This window comes from Balaenoptera borealis (assembly GCF_965194805.1).
Source record: "Balaenoptera borealis genome assembly, chromosome: 3".
In the NCBI taxonomy this organism is placed as follows: Eukaryota; Metazoa; Chordata; class Mammalia; order Artiodactyla; family Balaenopteridae; genus Balaenoptera; species Balaenoptera borealis.
In genome coordinates, this window is record NC_138866.1 from 165,123,258 (window position 1) to 165,145,391 (window position 22,134).

The 22,134-nt window shown below is 49.0% G+C and overlaps 1 protein-coding gene across 3 annotated transcripts in view; it reads left to right on the top strand.

The window, feature by feature from the left end:
- Positions 1–2,537: 2,537 nt before the first annotated feature.
- CAMK1D (calcium/calmodulin dependent protein kinase ID) overlaps positions 2,538–22,134 on the top strand; it is a 411,293-nt gene continuing 391,696 nt past the window's right edge. The window contains exon 1 of one of the 3 annotated variants that reach the window (XM_082385592.1): positions 2,538–3,361. In XM_082385592.1, coding sequence (XP_082241718.1) covers positions 3,270–3,361 — 92 coding nt within the window. In that variant the 5' untranslated portion in view covers positions 2,538–3,269. The remainder of the gene's footprint in view (positions 3,362–22,134) is intronic. The other 2 variants (XM_082385591.1, XM_082385589.1) reach the window with 2 other exon arrangements.

The window sequence follows — 22,134 nt, forward strand, 5'->3', positions numbered from 1 at the left end:
TAGAAATTTTCAATTATTATAATCTATGCATTTGCTTTAGATAGTATATATTTCCCCCACACCACCTGCCCAGCTCTGAACCTGGGCCACACAAACCTGACCTACTGGCAGGACTGTTGTCTGGAAAAGAGTTTGATGGGCATAAAATTAGTAAGTCTTTAATGATGGGTTATTAAACAACTTGTTCTTTGGGTTCTTTAATAAAAAAATTAAAGGTTTTAAAGGAAATATAAAGACTTGGGACCTAAACTTTAGTAATCTGGAATATCTGGCAGAGCTTTCTGGAGTGGAATTGTTAGGGAACAGACAGCTTTTGACCGATAGGTAATAACTGATCGACAGTGGAGTTGGGGTGGGAAGAAGAGCGTGGCAGCCACAACCGCTAGAAAAACACGGCAGCTGGAAGAAATGGTCTGTTACTGGAGAACAGTCCAAGCAAGAGTCCTCAAGCAAACAGAATTAAGCCCTTAACAGGCTACGGTTTAACCATTCTTAGGGAATGATGGTTTTGTTTTCTACTGCAGTTTCCAAGGTCAAGATCTCTTACTTTACATAGTGTCCAGTAAGGGAGGAATGACCATGCTAAAGCCAGACTGAATTTGTCTTTGACATTTCCACCTCCTTCTTTGGGTCATGGGATCCATTCTTTTGGCCTTGGCCTCTTCAACTCACCATTAGTTTGAGTCTTTTCTCTAGGACCTAGTCCAGCTGAGGATAACTTGATAATGCTCTGAATGAACATCATTATGGCAAATTTGGAAGAGAAAGAAAACTCCCCATTACAGTTCCAACAGTACAAAACTTCTTTAGCATCACCACTTCTTTATTTCCGGGGACAAAAGCTGAGACTGAGAATTGTTATCATGAGCTCCGGTGGCTGATCCATAGGCAAGGAGCAAGGGAGAAATAGGAAAGAACGGGTAAGAAGAAGGAGTGGAAGGAAGGGAAAGGGGAAAAAAGATGAGCAGATGCATATGGCGGGCATGGGAGTGTCCGTCCACTGGGATCTTAGTCACACCTGGTTCCTACTCTTCATATTGCCTAACCTTTGACCCCAATAAACGATAGTATAGCTCTTCAAATGTATTTCTTTTCTTTTTTTTAAATTGAAGTATAGTTGATTTACAATGCTGTGCAAATGTATTTCTTCTTGAAGTGGTGCTGTTTGCTTTTGGTGACGTGTCCCAACTTTGAGAGAGGTTCCCTAGTCATCCATCTTGGAAGTTGGGTTTGTCAATTCAGTCAGTTTCTAACAGCCAAATCCCCCATTTGCTCTCCTCAGCCTGGAGAGCCTTAAGCTAACAGCCCCTGAAAGGCGGAATCCAGCACGCCGATGTGGAGGAATGGGCAGGCCAGATTATCTTTCCACCTCCTTGGGGTCAGGGAAAAAAGGTGGAGGGCGGCATGGTGCAGTGTGGGGTGGGTACAGACGGCTTCTGGGAGAGCAGTCGGCCTGCATCCAGCCTGTCAGAACGAGGAAGAAGGTGCTGGGTAAGTTTCCTCTGAAGGGAGTAGAATATTTTTTCCCCCTTTTACGTGAAATTGGAACAGTCCTGGGAAAATGGGACAGGTGTCACCAATCAAGACACAGGGCTGTTTACCCAACTCAGCCAAGGGGCCCTCAGGGCGAGAGAGTCTTGATACGAAGAAAACTACAATTTTTCGAAACACGAGGTAGTCCCTGCAGGTTGGGAATGGGCGTCTGTACGTGGATCGCCCTCTGACAGGTGGACATGGGAGAGGGATGGGCAGTCAGAATGCGCCTCCGAGATGGGAGGCCGGAGGGAACTCTGGGTGCGTTTCTCCAGTCTGTTAGAAAGGCTATTTCCAGGTACCTGCCCTGGCACAGCGTGCCCTACTAAACCCACTGCGGCTGGGCTGAGGAGGGGCGGCCCCCCTGGCGAAGAGAGTGTGGGGCAGAGGTTCACTTTCCTCTGAAGTCTCTGGGTTTCGGCCGGCGAAGAGAGGGAGAAACCAGGAGGGGCCGAGCTGGAGCGAAGGCCGCTCCAGCCCTGGGGCCGAAGCAGCCTGAGAGGCGCACAGAGCCCGGCCCTGAATCCACCAGCCGCTCGGCCGCCAGATAACCCCGGGAGTTAAGCTCCCAAAGAGAAAACGAGGCAACGCCTGGCACGTCTTGCGCGTCCCCGGCCGCGAGGCTCCCGGCTCCCTCCTCGCCGCGAGGCCCCCTCCCCCAGCCATAATTGGACACGAGCGCCGATTTTGGTGCAATGCGAATTAGCTCCAGTCGCCCAGTCGGGAGGGCCAGGCAGGCTCGGGGAGCGCCAGCCGCGGGCGGGCGCCGCGCGACCCGAGTCAACGCCCACCTCAGCCAGCATCCCCGCGGCCGCCGCCTCCCGTCGCCATAACAACCAGCCCCCGCGGCCGAACCCGCGCAGCGCCCGGACGCCCGGGGAGGACGCCCCCGCCCTCGGCGCCCAGCATCCGGGTGGCCTCGCGCCCCCGCCCTCGCCCTCGCCCCCGCCCTGCCGCGTCCTAGCGCAGCGCAGAGGCGCCCTCTCCCGCCGCCGGAGAGGAAAGCCCTCGCGCCCCCGAGACTTGACTTTGCAGAATTAATAAAGCAGCCCCGTGGGGCCGGGGTCCTCCAGCACGCGCCTGGGCGCCCGCACCTTCCCGGGTCCCCCGCACCTGCCCTCTCCCGGGCTCCAGGGCGCGCGCGGCGGCGGGAAGCGTGGCCGGGCGGCGACGGCGGTGCCCCGGCGCCCGGGGCACGGCGTTCCCGGGGAGCAGGACATCCCCGAAGGCGGCAGCACGCGGGAGGCGGGGAGGCGGGAGGCGGCCGGGGCGCGCGGGGAGGGCGGGGAGCCCGCGGGAGGAGGAGGGGGGAGGGAACAGGGCGGGCGGCTGGGAGGGAGGAGAAGGGAGGCAAGAAAGTAGCAGAAAGTGAGGCTGGCAGCCGGCGGCAAAGGAGCCGGGCGAGTGGCGGCGGCGGCAGGAAGTCTGTGCCCGAGACGCGCAGAAATAAGAGCCAGGGAGGGACCGCGGCGGCGGCGAGAGTGAAAGAGGAAACTGCAGAAGAGGAAGCTCTGCCGCAGCACAAAGTCTCCTCCGGCTCCCGCGCCGAGCATCCCCGCGCCGCCCGCCCAGCCCTACGGGACCGGCTCGCAGCCGCCGGCGCCCCCGCTGCGCCCGCGCCGCTGCCCCCCCGCGCCCCCGCGCCCGGGCGCCCCCTCCTCGTGCGCCCACCCCGGCCCCCCGCGCCCCCGGCCGCTCCGCCTCGCTGCCCTCTGCGCACGCCGCCCTCGTCTGCCATGGCCCGGGAGAACGGCGAGAGCAGCTCCTCCTGGAAAAAGCAAGCTGAAGACATCAAGAAAATCTTCGAGTTTAAGGAGACCCTCGGAACGTAAGTGGGGACCGAGGAGTAGAGGGTGGAGGTGGCAGCGGCCACGGTTGCAGAGGTGGCTCCCGCTGCCACCGCCGCCGCCACCGCGGTAGGAACCGGCGGGTCGCCGCGTCCTCATTGTCCGGTTCTCGGCTCTGCGTGCCCCCTGCGTGCCGGCCGCGTGGGTCTGCGCCCCGCGGGCCCGGGTGGGAGCCGCTCCTGGGCGGGGGAGGCTCTGGGCTTTCGGGGTCAGTCGCAGGCGGGCGACTTTTCACTTCCCTGGCACCGCCGCCCTCTCGACTTCTCCCCACGCGTGACTGTGGGCTGAGCATGGTGGATATTCCTGTTTACTGGCTGCGTGCGTCTACTCACCGTTTGCATCGGCGCACCGTGTCCGCGAGAGACGTGGTCACGAGAAAATCGGGCTCCAGGCATTCCCGTTTCTGTTCTTCCGTTATGTATTCTTATAGAATTGACATCTTAACGTACTAGGTGTAGGCAAGACTTTGGATGGCCGCGCGATTAAGGAAGGGAGGAATTTCGCAGTGTTCAGGGTCACGTGTGGGCAGAGCCTTACCTGAGCGTCTGTCCATTTCACCAGGCTCGGCAGCACACGCTGGGGTGCGGGTCGCCAAGGGGGGGTGGTCTGCGAGGGTCGCTGTACCGGCAGTTTCTCTCTAGGGCTGTGTGTAGTCCGAGGCTGGTGGCAGAGTCTCAAGAAAGCAGGAATAACCACAAGTCCGTGGCAGGAAAGCTCCGAGCGTGTGATGCTCCGTTCAGCTGCTGTTCTCTTTCTGCCCAGGAGTTGGTTTTTGTTTGTTTTGTTGTGGAGTGCCTCAGAATAGGTAGGGAGGCTGATAGTGAAAGAGAATCGGGCACTGCTGGAAGAGTCTGAAATTGGAGTTATTTTCTCCCCTCATGTGCTCGGTATCTGTCAGCATATATATTCATACACATACGTGCTGTATGAACCGAACGTTTTGCAGGGGTTCATGGAGGTGTTCATTAGGCTGGGAAGAGATAGAGGAGGTGTTTCATAAGAGAAATCAATGTGCTCTTCTCTCCTGTCTCCCTTAAAGCCCCTTTACTTGTTATTGTGGTTGGTTTGCTTTTCCAGGACCACATTTTCAAACCCAGATTGTTTTCTGTCCCATACTCAGGGTCCACTGAGTTGTTTGGTCACTTTCCCTCCCCCAGCCCCATGTCTGCAGTGGTCCCCCAGAGCCCAGGTTGTGACGGTAGCATGCCCGCCATGCTTCTGGTCCTGGGGACGCACACTTGCCGAGGATGAGAACAGGGTCTCCCAGCCGTTGTGCTCGCTTCAGGAACGCAGTCTACCTGTGAGTGTAGACTTTCTATCTGTTGGAAAGAAAACAGAAAGGACTTAGCCTTTTCATAGAGAGGGGCTTGGGGCTGCCTCTTAGCATGGCCTGTTAAGGGGTGAGGTTTGTCCAGAACTTTAGAAAATTATCGTTGAGGTTTATTTGGGTTTGAGGTAGTGACTCTGAGATGCTTAAGTTGCCGAGAAAGAAGAAGTGTGTGCTTGCTGGTCACCCTGAGACCGATGATGTGGTCTCGGATGAGGGGACGGGAGAGAGTGGAGTCCCATCGTGAGAGAATGTGTTCCTTTGCCAGGTGCATCCCCACCCGAGCCCCTTGAGCTGGTCCCTCTGCCTGCAGCCTCCAAGCAGACCGATGCAGCTCCCCTGACTGCCTCCTGCTCCCCGGAGAGCCCCGCAGCTGCCCCTCTGCCGTGGCTGGGCTGCTCAGCCCCATGAGCTGCGGCTTCATTGAGTGGCTCCTGCTGTGGCAGGTGCTGTTTGGGTGTGACTGCGGGTGGTTCCACCTCTGGGCAGGATGGGGACTTGCCTCATGGTGACGGAGAGACCGTACAGCTCTTGCAGAACAACCTCTTGGACTCTGGCCACATTCCCCATGAACTTGGGGATGGGTCTCTGTTAGGGTTCCAAAGCTTTGCTTTCTGTCTTGGAAAGAATTCTTTGAAAAGAAGCTTCCCGCTTTGGTCCCGTAGTGCTGGCAGGGGTTCTAGAAGAGTAAAACACAAACAATAAAACGATCAAAATGTTTTCACTCAATAGCATGATAATAATAGTAGTAGTAGTAGTAGTAAATGTAGGTGACTTTATTAAATGAATACCAAGAACCAGTTGTTATTCTAAGTGCCTTAGGTATAGTAACTCATTTTACTCTCATGTTAACCTGATGAAGTGGGTATTTACTTTTATCCCCACTTGGCAGATGGAAAAACTGAGGCAACAGAGAAATTATGTGACCTGCCAAACAGGAGCTACTTATTGAATGGAGCTGATTTTCGAACCTAGGCAGAACAACTTGTGATTATGCATGTGGGCTTGAGCCCCTCTGTGGATTATGTAACAGCAAATGTTAATAATAATTTGACTAACTTTAGTATTTGGAAAGCTAATTTTAATATTAAGGTAAAGAAATCATAATTATGGGGTAACCTTTTATCCAAACATGTAACATGTTAAAGCTTTTGGATTATCAACACCTTTTTGTCTCTTGGACTTTCTAGAAGTGGTCCAAAGTTCAGGATGCTTGTTTTGCCCTGGGCCAAGTCCAGAGATCTTGACCTGAGTCTAAATAGAGGTCAATTCTGGTTCTGTTAGTGTGGATTTTGGCTTTGGGCTCTACACTTGTTTGCAGTGAAACCTAGCATCAGTCAAGGGTGTCAACAGTTACAATTGGGATTCATTTCCAAGGTACTCTGCAGGCCCAATCATTTTGTTTGTCACACTTTTACCATATGCTTTTAGGATCCTAAGGCAGGAAAGCCCTGCCAGGAGCCAGATTGTCAGCCCACAGTGTTAAACTGCTTTTAAAATAAAGCACTGTGAAGGCTCAAGGAGCACTCACTTGGCAAAACCTTGTAATCTGATATCTGGCTGCCTGATCCAGTACCTTTCCGTGCAGAGCAGAACCTCTACTGTTGAAGGCCAGAGGGTCAAGCCGTTTAGACCGTGTGGTCAGCGGGACCTTGCTGGAGGGTGGGAGCCAAATGGGAGTGAAGGCTGGCTCAGAAGGGTGGGAAGAGAGCTGGAGGAAGCAAAGGACAGCATAGGGGAAGGAACCCACTGTGTGGTTTGGGCCTGGGTTTTCTGATGCACCTGAGTTAGGCCTCAGGAGAAACCTCTCAACTTAGGACCTTCAGTATGGCTCCCTTTGAAGGGGAATCCCAGGGCCTAACCCTACCTCTGAACAAGGTGGGAAGGCTTAATTACTGTTGATTAATCAACGCCATGTTTTCAGATCCTTGCCTGGCACGCCAGATTAATGTGGGATCAAATAAATGTTGTGTAACAGCAATTAGGAGTCGTAAACATTTCTGTGGTGTGTTTGCCGAGGCCGTTCAGGCATCTCTACCGTAGGTGTCTTTCCACATCTTCTGAACCAAGACAATGAAAATAGGCCATTTGGAGAAAGATACGGATGGGAAGAAAGGTTTGATTGTGGTGTCCAGAAAGTACCCCAGACTCATGGAAGTGGCTTCTGTAATTGCCACGCCATGAAAGGCATCTGGACAGAGGAGGCCCTGATAGTTGACACAGAATGATTCTCCCAATATACCTCATTTCTTCCCCCAGAGTATGGAAATGGCACGCCCTGGAAAATAGATCTTCATCTCTGCAGGGTATGAATACACGCCTTTCTTACAGACCGAATGTTTTGTGTTGAAGTAATTGCTGTTTGTGGGGGGCTGGAGCGGGCACCATGGAGGCCTTGGGCCTGGGTTCAAGGTCTGACTCAGCTGCTGCTGGGGTGTGTGGCCTGTGGGCTGCTTGGTCATTTTTCCACATGACCTGGTCTTAGCTTCCTCACCTGTAAAATCAGGGGGAGGGCAAGGAAGATGGGATGATTTTCAAGTGCCCTTACAACCCTAAGATTTTTTGGCTTGTCTGGGTAACGAAGGCACTCAGTATAATTTTTCGGGAGCTTTCTTATGTAGCTAGAGCAGCTTAGCCCTATTTGGAGGGACATTTTTATGCCCAGGCTAGTAGCAAAGTGATACAGCTCAGGACAGGAAGTGTTAACCCACTTGATGTCAGTAGCACAATGCCTTTGCTTTTTCATGAAATGAGTGCCTGCTGGGTGCTGCTTTAGGAAGAGTATAAATAGAAATTTCTGTGGGACCAGCACTGTCTTGTCCCACTAGTGTCTTCCGTACATGCCTTGTTCTGAAATTGCTCAATCAGTACACCTGTTGAGGACACAGATGATTGATTTATCTGAAAGCCCGGGTAGAGCACAGACTCACCTGTTGTTTTGTGGGAAGTGGGTGTGTGTGCGTGGGTGTGGAGGGAGAGGGAGATCGCAGAGCTACCTGAGGTGATTTGCGTGTTTGACCGACTTAAGAGTATTTATTCTGAGACTACTCAAAATTTTAGTCTGTGAAAAGCATTTAAAAGAATATTACCAAGAGGAGCAGAGAGGTGGGCAGCCCCCAGAGTGCCCCCCGAGGGTATCCCAGCTGCGGCACTGGTTAGAAGTTTGCATTTCTCAGCCCTTTGTTTGAGGCATGATATAAATTCAGCCTCTTGTACATTTAAAAATATCTATCGAACACCTGCTATATTCTAGGCACCGGTGCGCGGTAGTGGGGGAGTACAGCAGCGAACAAGCAGATACAAATGCCTGCTTTCCTGGAGCTCACATTCTGGTGAGGAAGCCAGAAAATAAAACATGAATCAGGAAAATGTAGCGTATGTTATCTAGTATACACGTTAGGGGAGAAATGAAGGAGGGAAAGGGGATTTTTTGGAGGGGGAGGTGAGGGTGGCTTGAAGCAGGGTAGCCAGGGAGGGCCTGGCTGAAGAGCTGCTATTTGAATACAGATCTGGAGGCTCCAGTGGAATAGCTGAAGGTAGAATGTTCCCGTCAGAGGGAACAGCAAGGGCTGTTTTGAGCAGAGGCGTACCTTGACCTGACTCAGGTGTTTCCATCATGGCTGTGGTTGCTGTATTGAGAATGAATGGACGGGTTGAAGGGCAGAAGCGGGGAGACCAGCTCGGAGGCTATGGAAACCATCCAGGGGAGAGAGAATGGTGGTGGAGGACTGGGGCGCCGCTCCGGAGGTGATGAGAAGTGGTTGGATTCTGGAAACATGTGGAAGGGAGAGCCGATAGGAATTGCTGGTAGATTGGGTGTGGGATGTGAGATTCGCCAGGGATTTGGGGTTGGAAGAAAGATGCCATTTGTTGCTTTTGGTCAGTTTTGTTCCAAGGATTTTCTGAGCACCTGCTCTGTGGGCACAGCAGGGCTGTCCATGTTCTGGGAAGCTCTTGGAAAGAGTTTGGAGGGAAAACTCAACATCCTTTGGGCTCCTGGGTTCTCCTTGTGAGGGACTCTTGGATTTATTTATTTGTTTATTTTAAAAAAATTTTAAAAAATCTTTGGCCACGCCACGCGGCACGTGGGATGTTAGTTCCCCCACCAGGGATTGAACCTGCACCCCTTGCATTGGTAGCATGGAGTCTTTTTTTTTTTTAACATCTTTATTGGAGTATAATTGCTTTACAATGTTGTGTTAGTTTCTGCTGTATAACAAAGTGAATCAGCTATATGTATACATACACCCCATATCCCCTCCCTCTTGCGTCTCCCACCCTCCCTATCTCACCCGTCTAGGTGGTTACAAGGCACCGAGCTGATCTCCCTGTGCTATGCAGCTGCTTCCCACTAGCTATCTGTTTTACATTTGGTAGTATATATATGTCCATGCCACTCTCTCACTTCGTCCCAGCTTACCCTTCCCCCTCCCCGTGTCCTCAAGTCCATTCTCTACGTCTGCATCTTTATGTCTGTCCCGCCCCTAGGTTCTTCAGAACCATTTTTTTTTTTTTAGATTCCAAATCTATGTGTTAACATACGGTATTTGTTTTTCTCTTTCTGACTTACTTCACTCTGTATGACAGACTCTAGGTCCATCCACCTCACTACAAATGACTCAATTTCGTTCCTTTTTATGGCTGAGTAATATTCCATTGTATATATCTGTGCCACATCTTCTTTATCCACTCATCTGTCGATGGACACTTAGGTTGCTTCCATGTCCTGGCGATTGTAAATAGAGCTGCAGTGAACATTGTGGTACATGACTCTTTTTGAATTATGGTTTTCTCAGGGTATATGCCCAGTAGTGGGATTGCTGGTTCGTATGGTAGTTCTATTTTTAGTTTTTTAAGGAACCTCCATACTGTTCTCCATAGCGTCTGTATCAATTTACATTCCCACCAACAGTGCAAGAGGGTTTCCTATTCTCCACACCCTCTGGAAGCATGGAGTCTCAACCACTGGACTGCCAGGGAAGTCCCAGGGGACCATTGGATTTTAAGGCTAGTCTCTTTCTTTCCAAGAGCTTGTGTCTGGGATGGGCTTTTGAAATATCTCCTCTTCTGTCACAGGGGGAAGTCATGATAGGCTGGACATTTGAGCAGCTGGACGAACTGGTTAACTTTCTGTGAAAATGCTGGGTTTTGCCTCTAGAATTATCAACAGGAAGATCACTTTGACAGGTGCACCTGTAACCTACAACTCTCCCACTTGATTTGGGAATTAAAGCCCAGACGTTCTGTGAAAAATAATAAACATGCGAACTCCTGCTACTTCTTTCTTTGATAGGATGTTTTATGTTTGGAGAGAAAAAGCCAAAAGTTTTTCTTGGTTGCAAAAAAGGTAAACCCTCGTGGCCCTACCGATTAGTATGGTGGGATTTGGGAAATTGCACTTTTTAGAGCTTGTTCCCGGAGGGGCTAACGAAGACTAGGTCTCAAGTAGAAATTTCTGGCTCAAACTTGGCAACCGAGTGGACAGTAATTAGACTTGGCAGGTGGACTTTCTTGTCCTCTCAGAGGAGGATTTTAGGGGTTAACTTGTTGAGTTTTTTTTTTGGCTGGGTCTCCATAAATCCCTTTAATCTTTCCTTTCCCCAAATAAATCTCCGTAAATCCCCTTCAATCTCTCTCCTTCTCCTCTCCCCTCTGGGAGGGCTTAGCATTGGTCCAGCAGGGCACTGTCACATTATTGGACAGCTTACACCCGCAAGGGTGGACCCCAGGACCTCACATTGCCTCCAATCCTCATGAGATTTTGCAGGAATCGCCAGGGAGCCCACAGCCCCTGGGAACACATTTCTTTAATTGAAGAACGAACCGCTTATGGGTGGCCAGCACGAAGCCTGGAGCCCTCGTCAGCTGTTGCAGTTTTCTCTTCTGACTCAAGATGGTCCATCCAATGCGCGAGGACACACGGACCCTGGGAGACATGCCAACATTACCTTCTTTTTCAGTTCACGTTGGGTACCTCCCTTTGACTCCCTGTGGTGCAGGAGATCACCTTTTCCTTGGGCTAGTTTTCTGTTAGATCCTTCTTGATTTTTAAAAATGTTTATTATGCAGTATGTGGATTCTTCAGGTTCGAATCAGACCAAATGGATGCCACAGGCCAAGTTCATTCCATGGCATGCCAAGTTCATTCCATGGCAGACCAAGTTCATTCCCTGTCTCCAGTGGTCAGCTGTGGGTCTCGTGCTGTTTTTCCTAGTATTTCAGCAGGATTCAGAGATGGAGGAATGCATTTCTTGGTTAACACCGGATCTTGAGGATAAGCCTAAATACAGCGTATTGGCTGAGGCCAGGCAGGGGAGGCATCAGGAGGCAATGAACCGTACTAGAAAGGCAGCTCGAGCACCACCCTTCATAGCTGCATCCCTCTTGATGTCCATCCTTCATCTTTCTGAGTTAAGATGCAGGTGGAAGTTGCTGCCTTGTGGGATTCCTGTAAGGATTCAGTGACATCTATGAGGTGCCTGGCACATAACTGGGATTGAGTAAACAGCAACTGCCATCAAGTTTTAGTTGCCTTCAGCAGCTGTGGTGGAAGATAGCTACCCTCGGATATTCAGGGCCAGTGCTGTGAGGAAGAACATGTCAGTGTCTGTTGGAAATTGATTTCTGGAAGCTCCTGGGGCAGAGATGCAGAACAGCGCATACTTAACCTCCCCCTGCAAAGTTGATTTAAGAAACCATCAACAAGTCCTCAGTCAACCAGGGAAGAATATTCGCTGGATATTCCACGGGGCGCGGTCCTGAGCTGCTAAGAACGGAGGATCTGAGGTCACCAGGCCATGGGTGCAAATCCTGGGTCCACTGATTCCTAGCTATTAGGTTTTGGGCAAATTATGTCACCGTTCTCGGCCTCGTGCCCTCATCTGCACAGCAGGATAACACTAGCACCCGATTTAAGGGTTGCAATGAAGGTTAGATGAGGGCGCGGGGAAACCCCTTAGTGCATGGGCATGGCCGTGAATCCGTGTGCAGGAAATGCTCCTTCTCTCTCCTTAGCCCCTGCGGGGCTGACACCCTGCTCCTCAGAGGCCACTTGCCCAGATTTGGGGGGTCCATTGCGCCATCCAGCACATGCTTCCCACAGGAGGCTGTTTGGTTCCCACGGCGCTGGTGTTCACCAAGAGCCTCAGCCCCAAACATCCTCCAGGCCAGCTCGCGTGTTGAGTGACCTAGTTTGCTGCATACATAGGCTCATCCCCTCCCTGGGTTATGTCATCAGCTTTGTCTCTCTGCACCTCTCCCTGCACCCTGAGCTGTTTTTTTTTTTCTTCAGTCTATCTCTACATCAGCTTGTGCAAGACGCTCTTCTAACTGCAGTTTCTGTTGTCGCCAGCAGCACTTAGATCTTGGTGCAGCTGTGGCCCTTCTTGCAGCTGAAACGTGCTTCTTTCTGGGAATGGCTTCAGCCTTATCTGCTTTGGTTTCTTATTGAAAATAACGTTTGGCTTGGAGGACCGAAGCAACTTGTTGATTACAGTATTCCAAAACGTCACTGACTTTTGTGAGTTTAAATTCTCTAGGTAGTGAGTTTATTTTAATGCTAGAGTTTTCGCACATGGCATCGTGTCTAGGTATAGACCGCATGAACGTGCGTAACAATTTACTCAAAAATATCCTTTTCAGGGATTGTGTGATGGAGGATGGGAGAAGTTTAATTTCCCAGGTTTCGGGATGTAGGTAAAACAGTTGGAGAGCTCATGTCTGAATCGGGTGAAATCCCTCATCTTGACCTCTCCATGTTAACCCTTTCCATGTCCTGACCAGGTCTGGGGTCACAGTTTATTGGTACCTCTGCAGTGCAGTGAGCACGGGAAGAAGAGGCCCCCCAACTAGACAGAGTCAACGTTTTTACCGGTTGAGAGGCCCCCTCTCTGACATTTATAACCACGGCTCACGCCACTGAAATTGCTTTTACGCCAAATTGGATTCGGGGCTGTAAGTGGAATCCTAAAGGTATCATATTCAATAGAACCTCGAACAGTCCCCAATTTTCAAGTGACGTTCCTGCCTGCCCCGCCCACGATGCCGTCCCCTCCCACCAAGGCCCACGGTGTTGTGGGAAAAAACAAGGAAATGAAGCTGTGCTAAGCGGAGAGGTCTGGTGGGACGATTGGGATGGGGGGGCAGACACCCCAGGGCCCCTTCCTCCTGCCCCCCAGGGCTCTTCCCATTTCTTTAACTTTCATAAAAATGGCTGCTCGCAATTTGCCTTAAAACATTAGAAGATACAAATGCCTTGAAATAGGTTGAGAGACCAGCCATCTGTGATGTAAGTGATTTTAAAGAAAGTACTTTCTCCTCCCACGTGAAACTGACAAGAACTAGCAGTTTGGCTGGAAGACAGGAGGAAAGTAGGTAATTGTGGTTTTGGAGCTTTGTGGGGGGCGGGGAGTGGGGAGGTGCAAATGAGTTCCAAACTGGGAAGTTGAAAGCCAAGTGAGGCAACTGGGAGAAGGATCCCACGCCGACCGACTGATTAAATAAACTGGGTTCTAGGGCTTCCCAGCGGTCCAGTGGTTAGGACTCCGCGCTTCCACTGCAGGGGGCATGGGTTCGATCCCTGGTTGGGGAACTAAGATCCCATGTGCTACGTGGCCAAAAACAAACAAACAAACAAAACTGGGTCCTAGACTGGCCTGGGTCCCGAAAGGGAGGCTGCTGTAGTACTGCCTCTGTGACCTCCCCCCTCCCCTCCTCCCGCAGCACAGCCCCGGCTCCCAGGACCCGGCTGGGACATTCACACTGTAATTCAGCCTCACTGGCATTGGTACTCAAGGCTTCTCTAGGTGTGAGCGGGCTCCTTACCCCCATGAGACATTTCACTTTCCTTAAAAAATATGCCTTGAACAACCACCACACCCAAAAGGTGAAAATGAACTTTGGGGGCAGACCTTGTATAAAAGTTGGGGACAGCCTGTATCTGGCCCTCGTGTACAGGAACGATAGTGCTGGGATTCGCTCTGCCTGCGTTGGCATGGCCAGTGTCAATGGAGTTTGTGGTCCTAGTCATGGTAACAAAAACCCGATGTTGACTTTTTAGGGCCCTCTTGGCTCCTTTGACAACTGGGAAATAGAAGACCTAATATTTGGGTGTGGGTGTTTTTTAATTGTGGTTTAAAAAAATGCATAACCTAAAATTTACCATCTTGACCATTCTTCAGTCTTTAGGGCCCTTTTGGCTCCTTTGACAGTTGGGAGTTAGAAGACCTCGTATTTGAGTGTGTGTGTTTTTAAGTTGTGGTTAAAAAAATGCATAACCTAAAATTTACCATCTTAACCATTTTTAAAAAAAAATAAATTTATTTATTTATTTTTGGCTGCGTTGGGTCTTCGTTGCTGTGCACGGGCTTTCTCTAGTTTCGGCGAGCGGGGGCTACTCTTTGTTGCAGTGCGCGGGCTTCTCACTGCGGTGGCTTCTTTTGTTGCGGAGCATGGGCTCTAGGTACGTGGGCTTCAGTAGTTGTGGCATGTGGGCTCAGTAGTTGTGGCTCGCAGGCTCTAGAGCGCAGGCTCAGTAGTTGTGGTGCGCGGGCTTAGTTGCTCCATGACATGTGGAATCTTCCTGGACCAGGGCTCGAACCCATGTCCCCTGCATTGGCAGGCGGATTCTTAACCACTGTGCCACCAAGGAAGCCCCCATCTTAACCATTTTTAAGCCTATAGTTCAGTGGCACTAAGGACATTCATGTTGTTGTGCAACCTTCACCACCATCCATTGCCAGAACCTTTTCATCTTCCCAAACTGAAGCTTTATCTTCATTAAACACTCACTCCCCATTTCCCCTTCCTCCGGCCCCTGGCAGCCTCCATTCTGCTTTCTGTCTCTGTGAATTCAGCTATTCTAGGTATCTCCTATAGTGGAATCAGACAATTTTGTCATTTTGTGTCTAGTGTATTTTATTTAGCGTAATGTCCTCAGGGTTTACCCACATAGTAGCGTGTGTCAGAATTGCCTGCCCTTTTAGGGCCGAATAATATTCTATTGTATGGCTAGACTACATTTTGTTTATCCATTCTTGATGAACACTTGGGGCTGCTTCTGCCTTTTGGGTTTTGTGAATGATGCTTTATGAGCATGGCTGTCCCTCTTCAAGTCCCTGCTTTCAGTTCTTTTGGTTCTTTCATTTCATACCCAGAAGTGGAATTGCTGGGTCATGTGGTAATTCTGTGCCTCATTTTTTGAGGTACTCGCAAACAGTTTTCCACAGCTCTGTGGTGTTTTGCAGTTTGCAAAATACTTTTACATCCACGATTCCTCCTGCGCCTTAGGACAGCCCTGCGAGTGGGGAGCAGTCATTGCCCTCATTTTACGAGAAGAACATGGAGGTTCTGAGAGGTGAGATGAGTCAGGAGAAAAGGTTGCCGAGTGGGGCTTGGAGATCGGAGTGTCTTCCGACTCTGAATTCAGTGCTCTTCCTTCCCCGTCGTGCTGCTTACAAGCTGGTTAGTGGGGACAGTGGGAACAGAGAACACTGATGGATGAAAAAGGTACCTCCTCGTTCTGTGGATGTGGTGTGGTTAGGAGACCATCGGAGCCCGTTGTGTGCTGTCAACCAGCTCTGGTTTGTAACCTTACTGATTCCATGGTGTAACTACTCCCGCTGGAACCACTTAAAGCTACCCCGGGCTTAACAACCGACTGCAGAATTCTTTTTTTTTTTTTTTTAAATTAATTAATTCATTTTTGGCTGTGTTGGGTCTTCATTGCTGTGCACAGGCTTTTCTCTAGTTGCGGTGAGCGGGGGCTACTCTTCATGGTGGTGTGCGGGCTTCTCATTGTGGTGGCCTCTCTTGTTGCGGAGCACGGGCTCTAGGCTTCAGTAGTTGTGGCTCGTGGGCTCAGTAGTTGTGGCTCGTGGGCTCTAGAGCACAGGCTCAGTAGTTGTGGCTCACAGGCTTGGTTGCTCCGCGGCATGCGGGATCTTCCCTGACCAGGGCTCGAACCCATCTCCCCTGCATTGACAGGTGGTTTCTTAACCACTCTGCCACCAGGGAAGCCTCCAAAATTCTTGAATGAGGCTCTTGTGAGCACGTGTGAGTTGACTCAGCACACCTTTGGAGGAAGTTGAGGTCAGGAGATCTGAGTTCAGTTCTGGCTCTGTCGCTTCAGAAGTGTGGAACCTTGGTCGTAGCCTCTCTACATCTGGATTACCTTGTTTGTTAAATGGGGAGAATGACACCTGCTTCCATTACAGACCTGTTGTAAAGCCTGAATGAGATAAGGTACGTGCAGTAAGGCTTTATTCAAATAGAAGGTGTTATTATGTTGCGAAGATTATAGCTTTAAAATAGTTCTTTCTCATAAATGTTGGTGTCATGCATACTCTTTGGAACCTAGCTATCATCTTTTGGGCACAGTTCCCGAGAAGTTGGGCCATGGTCAGACTTGACGCTGAAAGCATCAACGCAAAACCCAAAGTTTCATAGTATATTTTATCTAGGTCTGTTCAGGTGTATGTTGTTTTTGTTCTCAGTGTTTAAGCGATTGGTACCTTCAGAAAAATTCTTTAAAAATTATAAAAAGGACATGTCATCCTGGTAGAGAATTTAAAAAATATGGAAGAGTATGAGGAAGATGATGATAATCAACTAGTTGGCTGGATGGGTCTTGGGTCATCAGTCCCTCTAGGGGGCGGGGAGATCTCAGGAGAGACCCCAGAGGTCAGCGGCTGAGGGTGGGTCTCTGGGGGGGTGGGGTGGGGCTGTGGTTATTCACTCACTGCTGTGGAGATATTCCAGTATTTTACCAACTGGTCTGATTGGACCACTGCACACCAGTTGAGTATTGGCTCTGGAAATAAGGGTGGTGGTCTTTGTTGAATGCGGTGGGTGTCCGATTTTTTTCAGGGTGCCGGTATTTTGTGTTAGTTTGGCGCTGGTGGTGGTGCCATCGTTGGGATTATTGTCATGATTACCCTCTCTACTCTCATCACCACCTCTAAACGCCTACAGAGTCAGCAGTGGGACAGAACCAGGTGCCAGCAGGAGACCCTGCTCAGCAGGCTTCCAATGGGCTAATCACCCATGTGAGAAGAAGGAGGTAAAAAAGTATTCATGTCCAAGTGTGCCTGACTCCCCTCGGTTGGGGTAGGACACAGGAACCGAGATTCTCAGTCACTTCATGGCATGAAATAACTACTGTTCGCTATGGACTGAATGTTTGTGTCACCCCAAATTCATGTGTTGAAATCTAACCCCCAATGTCATGGTATTAGGAGGTGGATATTAGCATAATATCCTCAAGGTTTATCCACATGGTAGCATGTGTTAGAATTGCCTTCCTTGGGCTTTGGGAGGTGATTAAGTCATGAAGGTGGAGCCCTCTTAAATGGAATTAGTGCCCTTATAAATGAGACCCCAGAGAGCTCCTTTGCCCCCTCCACCATATGAGGACACAGCGAGAAGGCAGTTGCCTATGAACTAGGAAGTGGGCTCTTACCAGACACCAGATCTGGCCATGTCTTCATCTTGGACTTCTGGGCTCTGCCTGGCTGGTTAGGCTCCCAGGCAGGGTTCTAATGGGGCATGGATGTGGCAGCCTCAGGCAGATCCTGAGTCTTCAGGATCAATGTGGCCGCTCTCCCCACCCCTCAAGACTGTTCCTGGTGGCCTTCCTTTCTTGTAGGAATTCTTGAATGTATAATATATTCCCTAAGTGTGATCTCATCCTAGGATCGCAGGAATGGTCCAGGTAGATGCAGGGACCTCCAAAAAGCTTGGTTAATCCTGAAGGTCCTAAGAGCTGGGTGTCCTTCCAAAGCTTTCCAGGAATTTGGAATTTGAGGTCTCTTCTTCTAGCATGGCCAGGGGGTTAAGCCCTAACCCTGCCAAAAACTTCTGGGTTCATTGAACCCCGAGTAAACTGGGCCCCTCTTTACAAGCCAGGTCTGCCCCATAGGAATGAGGGAAACTTGAACTAGTCCTGGTGCTAGAAATTCCAATGGGTTTGTCTGGCCAAAGCCATCTGGAAGTGTGCCTTCATTTAGTCGCCTCAGTCAGGCTTCAGGTAAGACTTTGGAGAACTGTGAGACTGATTCCACAGTTTTTTCTTTTAAAAAAAATTCATCAGATATTATAGACCGAGATTCTGCTCTGTGCCAGGCACTACGGAAGTGTTGATAAGACAAAATGTGGTTCTTGTCCCTGGGGAACTTTTGGGGGAGACAAACATGTAATTACACTTCAGTGTGATAGCACTGCATGGCGGGGACACAATATGGAAGCTGCAAAGAGGGGCACCTTGCCAGAATTGGGGCTCAGGGACAGTGAGCTGGGCTGTTGCCTAAGAAGTCAGAAGTGGAAAAGATCTAGCATTCTTCATTACTTAATGAGCTCCTGCTTTATGCCAAAGAGAAAGCTGGCTTCTGTAAGACAAAGGAAACATATAGTTTTAATAATAATAATGATAATAAGAATAGCAACCATTTATTGAGCACTTACTAGGTGCTAGGCACTATGCCAACTACAGTATTTTACATGAATTTTCACATTAAATCCTCATAGCAGCCCAATATAATAGGTTCCATTGTCATCACCATTTTAGAGATGAGGACACTGAGCCCCAGAGAGGTTAAGTAACTTGGCCAAGGTCACACAGAACTATATGGAAGAATTGGGATTGGAGCTTAGGTTGGGTTATCTGTCTGGGGCCGAAGCCAGTGCCCTTAACTATTATATCATTGTACTAACATTCTACCGACTTCATAGGTTGGCACATTTTGTCCCCTGAACTCTTAACAGAGCACATGGTGACATAAGCATGGGGCAAAGTGTTTTGGGGTTTCCAAGGGAAGGGAAGTAATTTTTATCAGAAGTAATAGATGGAGACGAATCATAAGAGCAGGTAACTGAATTGTTTTCCTAGTAGAGCTTCTCCAGTGGCCCATTTTCCAGATGGCAGCCGTGTATTCATTTAACCAGTGGTGGTTAAGCTCTCACTTATGGCTGGTGCTGTACCAACTGGAGATTCAGTGGCAAATGAGAAGAGTGGTCCCTGCTGTGTCCTCCAAATATGCTAGACCTGTTCCGACCTCTGTGTCCTGCTCGTGTAGGTCCTCCTGTTGCCATCGCTCCCCATCGATTTTCCAGGGTCTTAAGATGCTAAGATCACTTAAGTCTGCTCTCTTCCATCAAGTTTCCCCAGACATCAGCAACCCACTTTGGACTTCTCTGCTTCTGTTCTTTCCAGTCTTAGAATCATATTATTGAGGGTCAGCCGTTGCAGGTTTTTTCCTTTGTGAGAATTTTCTCCAGCTGGTGCAGCTCAGAGCTGCTCGCTGGGGACATTCTCACCCACGTGGTTTCCCTCCCAGGTGTTTCCCACAATGCCTTGCACCCTGAGTAATAGGTGGAGAGTTTGTTTGGGTCAGTGTTAAAAATCCCAAGTAATAAAATTGTCTCCATGATCTCTTAGGAAGCTTGCTTTTCTAAATGTTTTCATTACTGATAAGCTCTTCCGAACATTCTGCCCGTGTTTTCTCCCTCTGGATTTCATCTTCAGATCGTCACCACTTTTCCACGTGTGGCTTACCCACCCGGTGGATTAGCTGCGGTGAATTTTTAATCTGTGGGGCTTTGCTTGCTTCCTCCCTTTGGCAGCCTCTTTCTCTTGGCCGCCATGGGGCTGCGCTCGGAGAAAGAAAACTGGTTGTCAGGCTCCAAAAAAGAGTCTTCCTCAATAGGAAGGCCCAAAGCTAAATAGAAGTGATATTTGGATTATCACGTCCTTCTATTCGTTTTGTGGCCACGGTTGGTTGTGTCCTGTGGTATCCTGTTAAATACCTCTACTTTCTATTATTTTCCATCTTGGGATTTCCCCCCAAACACGGCTTGTTGCAGTCTTGAGGTACTCATGGAAGCAATATGTAGTTGGCTTTTTTCATCTTTTCCTTTGCAATCAGGCCTTTCATAGTTTTATGACTTTTTCTGCATGCTAGTGTGTCCAAACCCAGGGGCGATCCAAGGGGTAGTTAGCAACTGTGCTGTTTTTCTTCTGAAAGTGTGATGTCTGTAGAACTGACGATGGGATGAGAAATTTCTGGGCACGTACAGTAGTCTTTCCTGACGTTCTTTCCTTCAAAATTAAACAAACTCTTTGTCTCAAAGTCCCAGATTCATTGACTTGGAGGTAAAAGTTTTCCTTGCTCTCAGTACCTGGGCCAAACCTCCTGAGTGCAAAAATGTGCAGTGTTTCTTTTGCCAACCTATTTTCTGAGGAGGTCGCTGGTGTCCCTGGGAAGGTGTGGAGGTGGCTTGAAAAAGCCTAATAATGGCTACCAATATTTGAATATCTTCCAGGTCTGAGGTCTTTCATTGGCTGCTTGGTCACTTGAAGGGTCATTTAATCCATCAATAACCCTGTGAATTAAGTACTGTTTGATAGTTGAGGAGAGCTTACTGGTCCCAGGGCACGTGATTCATAAGTCACAGGACAGCGATTTGGACCTAGATCTGTCTGAAGAAGCTTCTGGAAGGCTGTGCCCAGCTCACAGCTGTGCTGACTGAGGTGAAGCAGGGTGTGTCCTGGCATGGTCCTGGGGGCTCTGACAGGGAGACTTGTGTCCTTGTGTGTTATGACCATTGTCACTGAGTCTCCAGAATGTCACCACGGCCACCCTTCTCCTCGGGCCCATCAGAGCCTTGCTTTGGAGCTTGGAGCCTGGAAGTAGTATTATGTTCAGTGTGTGGGTGAGGACACTGCCACTTGGAATTCGTGCCCTGGCTCAGGCTCGTCAGAAATCTCTGTGCTGGAGTCTTCCCTGGAGGTCCAGTGGTTAAGACTTTGCCTTCCAGTGCAGGGGGTGTGCATGTTTGACCCCTGGTCAGGGAGCTAAGACCCCACATGCCTCTGGGCCAAAAAACCGAACATAAAACAGAAGCAATATTGTAACAAATTCAGTAAAGACTTTAAAAATGGTCCACATCAAAAAAAAAAAAACTTAAAAAAAAAAAGAAACCTCTCTGCTGAGAGAGAAATGGGCCTCATCACAATGTTATAGGCTGAGGATAGATTTTGTTATCACGTGGCTATTTCCGTACTGGCAAAATGAAGAAAATCATATTGAAAACATCGAGAGAACCCTGAGATTTTAAATCAGACTATTTGCCAAAAAGAAACAAAACCAAGCCAAGCCAGAGCACTCACCTCAGGGTTCTGGCAAACAAAATGTTGCTTTGGAACTTAAAAAAATACACATCATTTATAGCATAGATATCCATTAGCAAAAGGTCGTGGAAAACACAGGCAGATAGCCAGAAATTCAGACCAAGTCTGGTTTATTTTCTCAAATGGCTAAAACATGTACAGGAGTGTGATTCTAGCCCAGGCTCTCCTGTATGAGCTGGCATTGAGCTGGTTCTTAGTGGCAGTTGAGTGACAAGGGGACAGATATTCTTGACTCCCAGTTCAGTGCTTTTTTTCCTCACTGAAGGGTTTTTTTCTTTTTTTTTATTGTTGATGTTCTGCTCACACTAAATAATTAGCTTTGTTTTCTTATTGCAATGTATTGTAAGTGCTTTTCAAAAATGTGTTAGAGCAGATTTACTTTTTCTCAGGGCTTGTTAATTAAAGAAAATGACTATTAGTTGTGCAATAAAGACCTCATCATATATGATGGACCTCACATGGTTTCTTTATATTTTCATTACTTGGAAAACACCAGGAGAGAGCCAATAGGAATATTAAAAATGTTGAACACCTGCTCTGTTAAGAAAGACGTACCAGCACAGTATGCCACGTTACTCATTGTTTCTTTTCAGGTTATGTTTTAAAATCTGTTTCTCTAATGATTTTTATGCAAGATGACCTTTTCCTGCTGTCACAGGCAACTTCTTAGCATAAGAAGCAGTTAACACTGGATCTTGTACTGAGTTCACATCCAGAGGTATTAGGAGCCAAACTGTTTAACATTCCAATTTGAGATTCTGATTTTGCATGTGGTTAATTTTGGAGAAAGTGTCTGACACATGTAGCTGAGCTCACAGACCAGTTCATAGTCCTTTTGGCCTCATTCCTCTGGAGTCCAGAGTGACCTCTGGGGCCCTGGACGCCCACCCCTCCTGGGGCCAGCATCCTGGGTGTGCAAGCTTCATAGTCACGCGGGGCCCTGCGCTCAGAGGGCCCCAGGCTTCGTTTAATGAGCTTTTCCCGCTGTCTTGAAATTCTTAATATTTTTTGAACAAGGATTCCCCCCCCCCACCATTTTGATTTTGTGCCGGGTTCTGCAAATTACATAACTGGTCTGATCCCTTTTAATAATAAAACTTGCCTCTCCACTCCTTTCAGCCTAATATCAAAGGTCTTTTACTGATTGATTAAAATTTTCTTAGGGCTAGTTGTTAAGGTTTATCAAATACTGAAGTTCATTGGATTCTTGGGAAACTCTTGTATTGTGATATCTTGGGTAATGA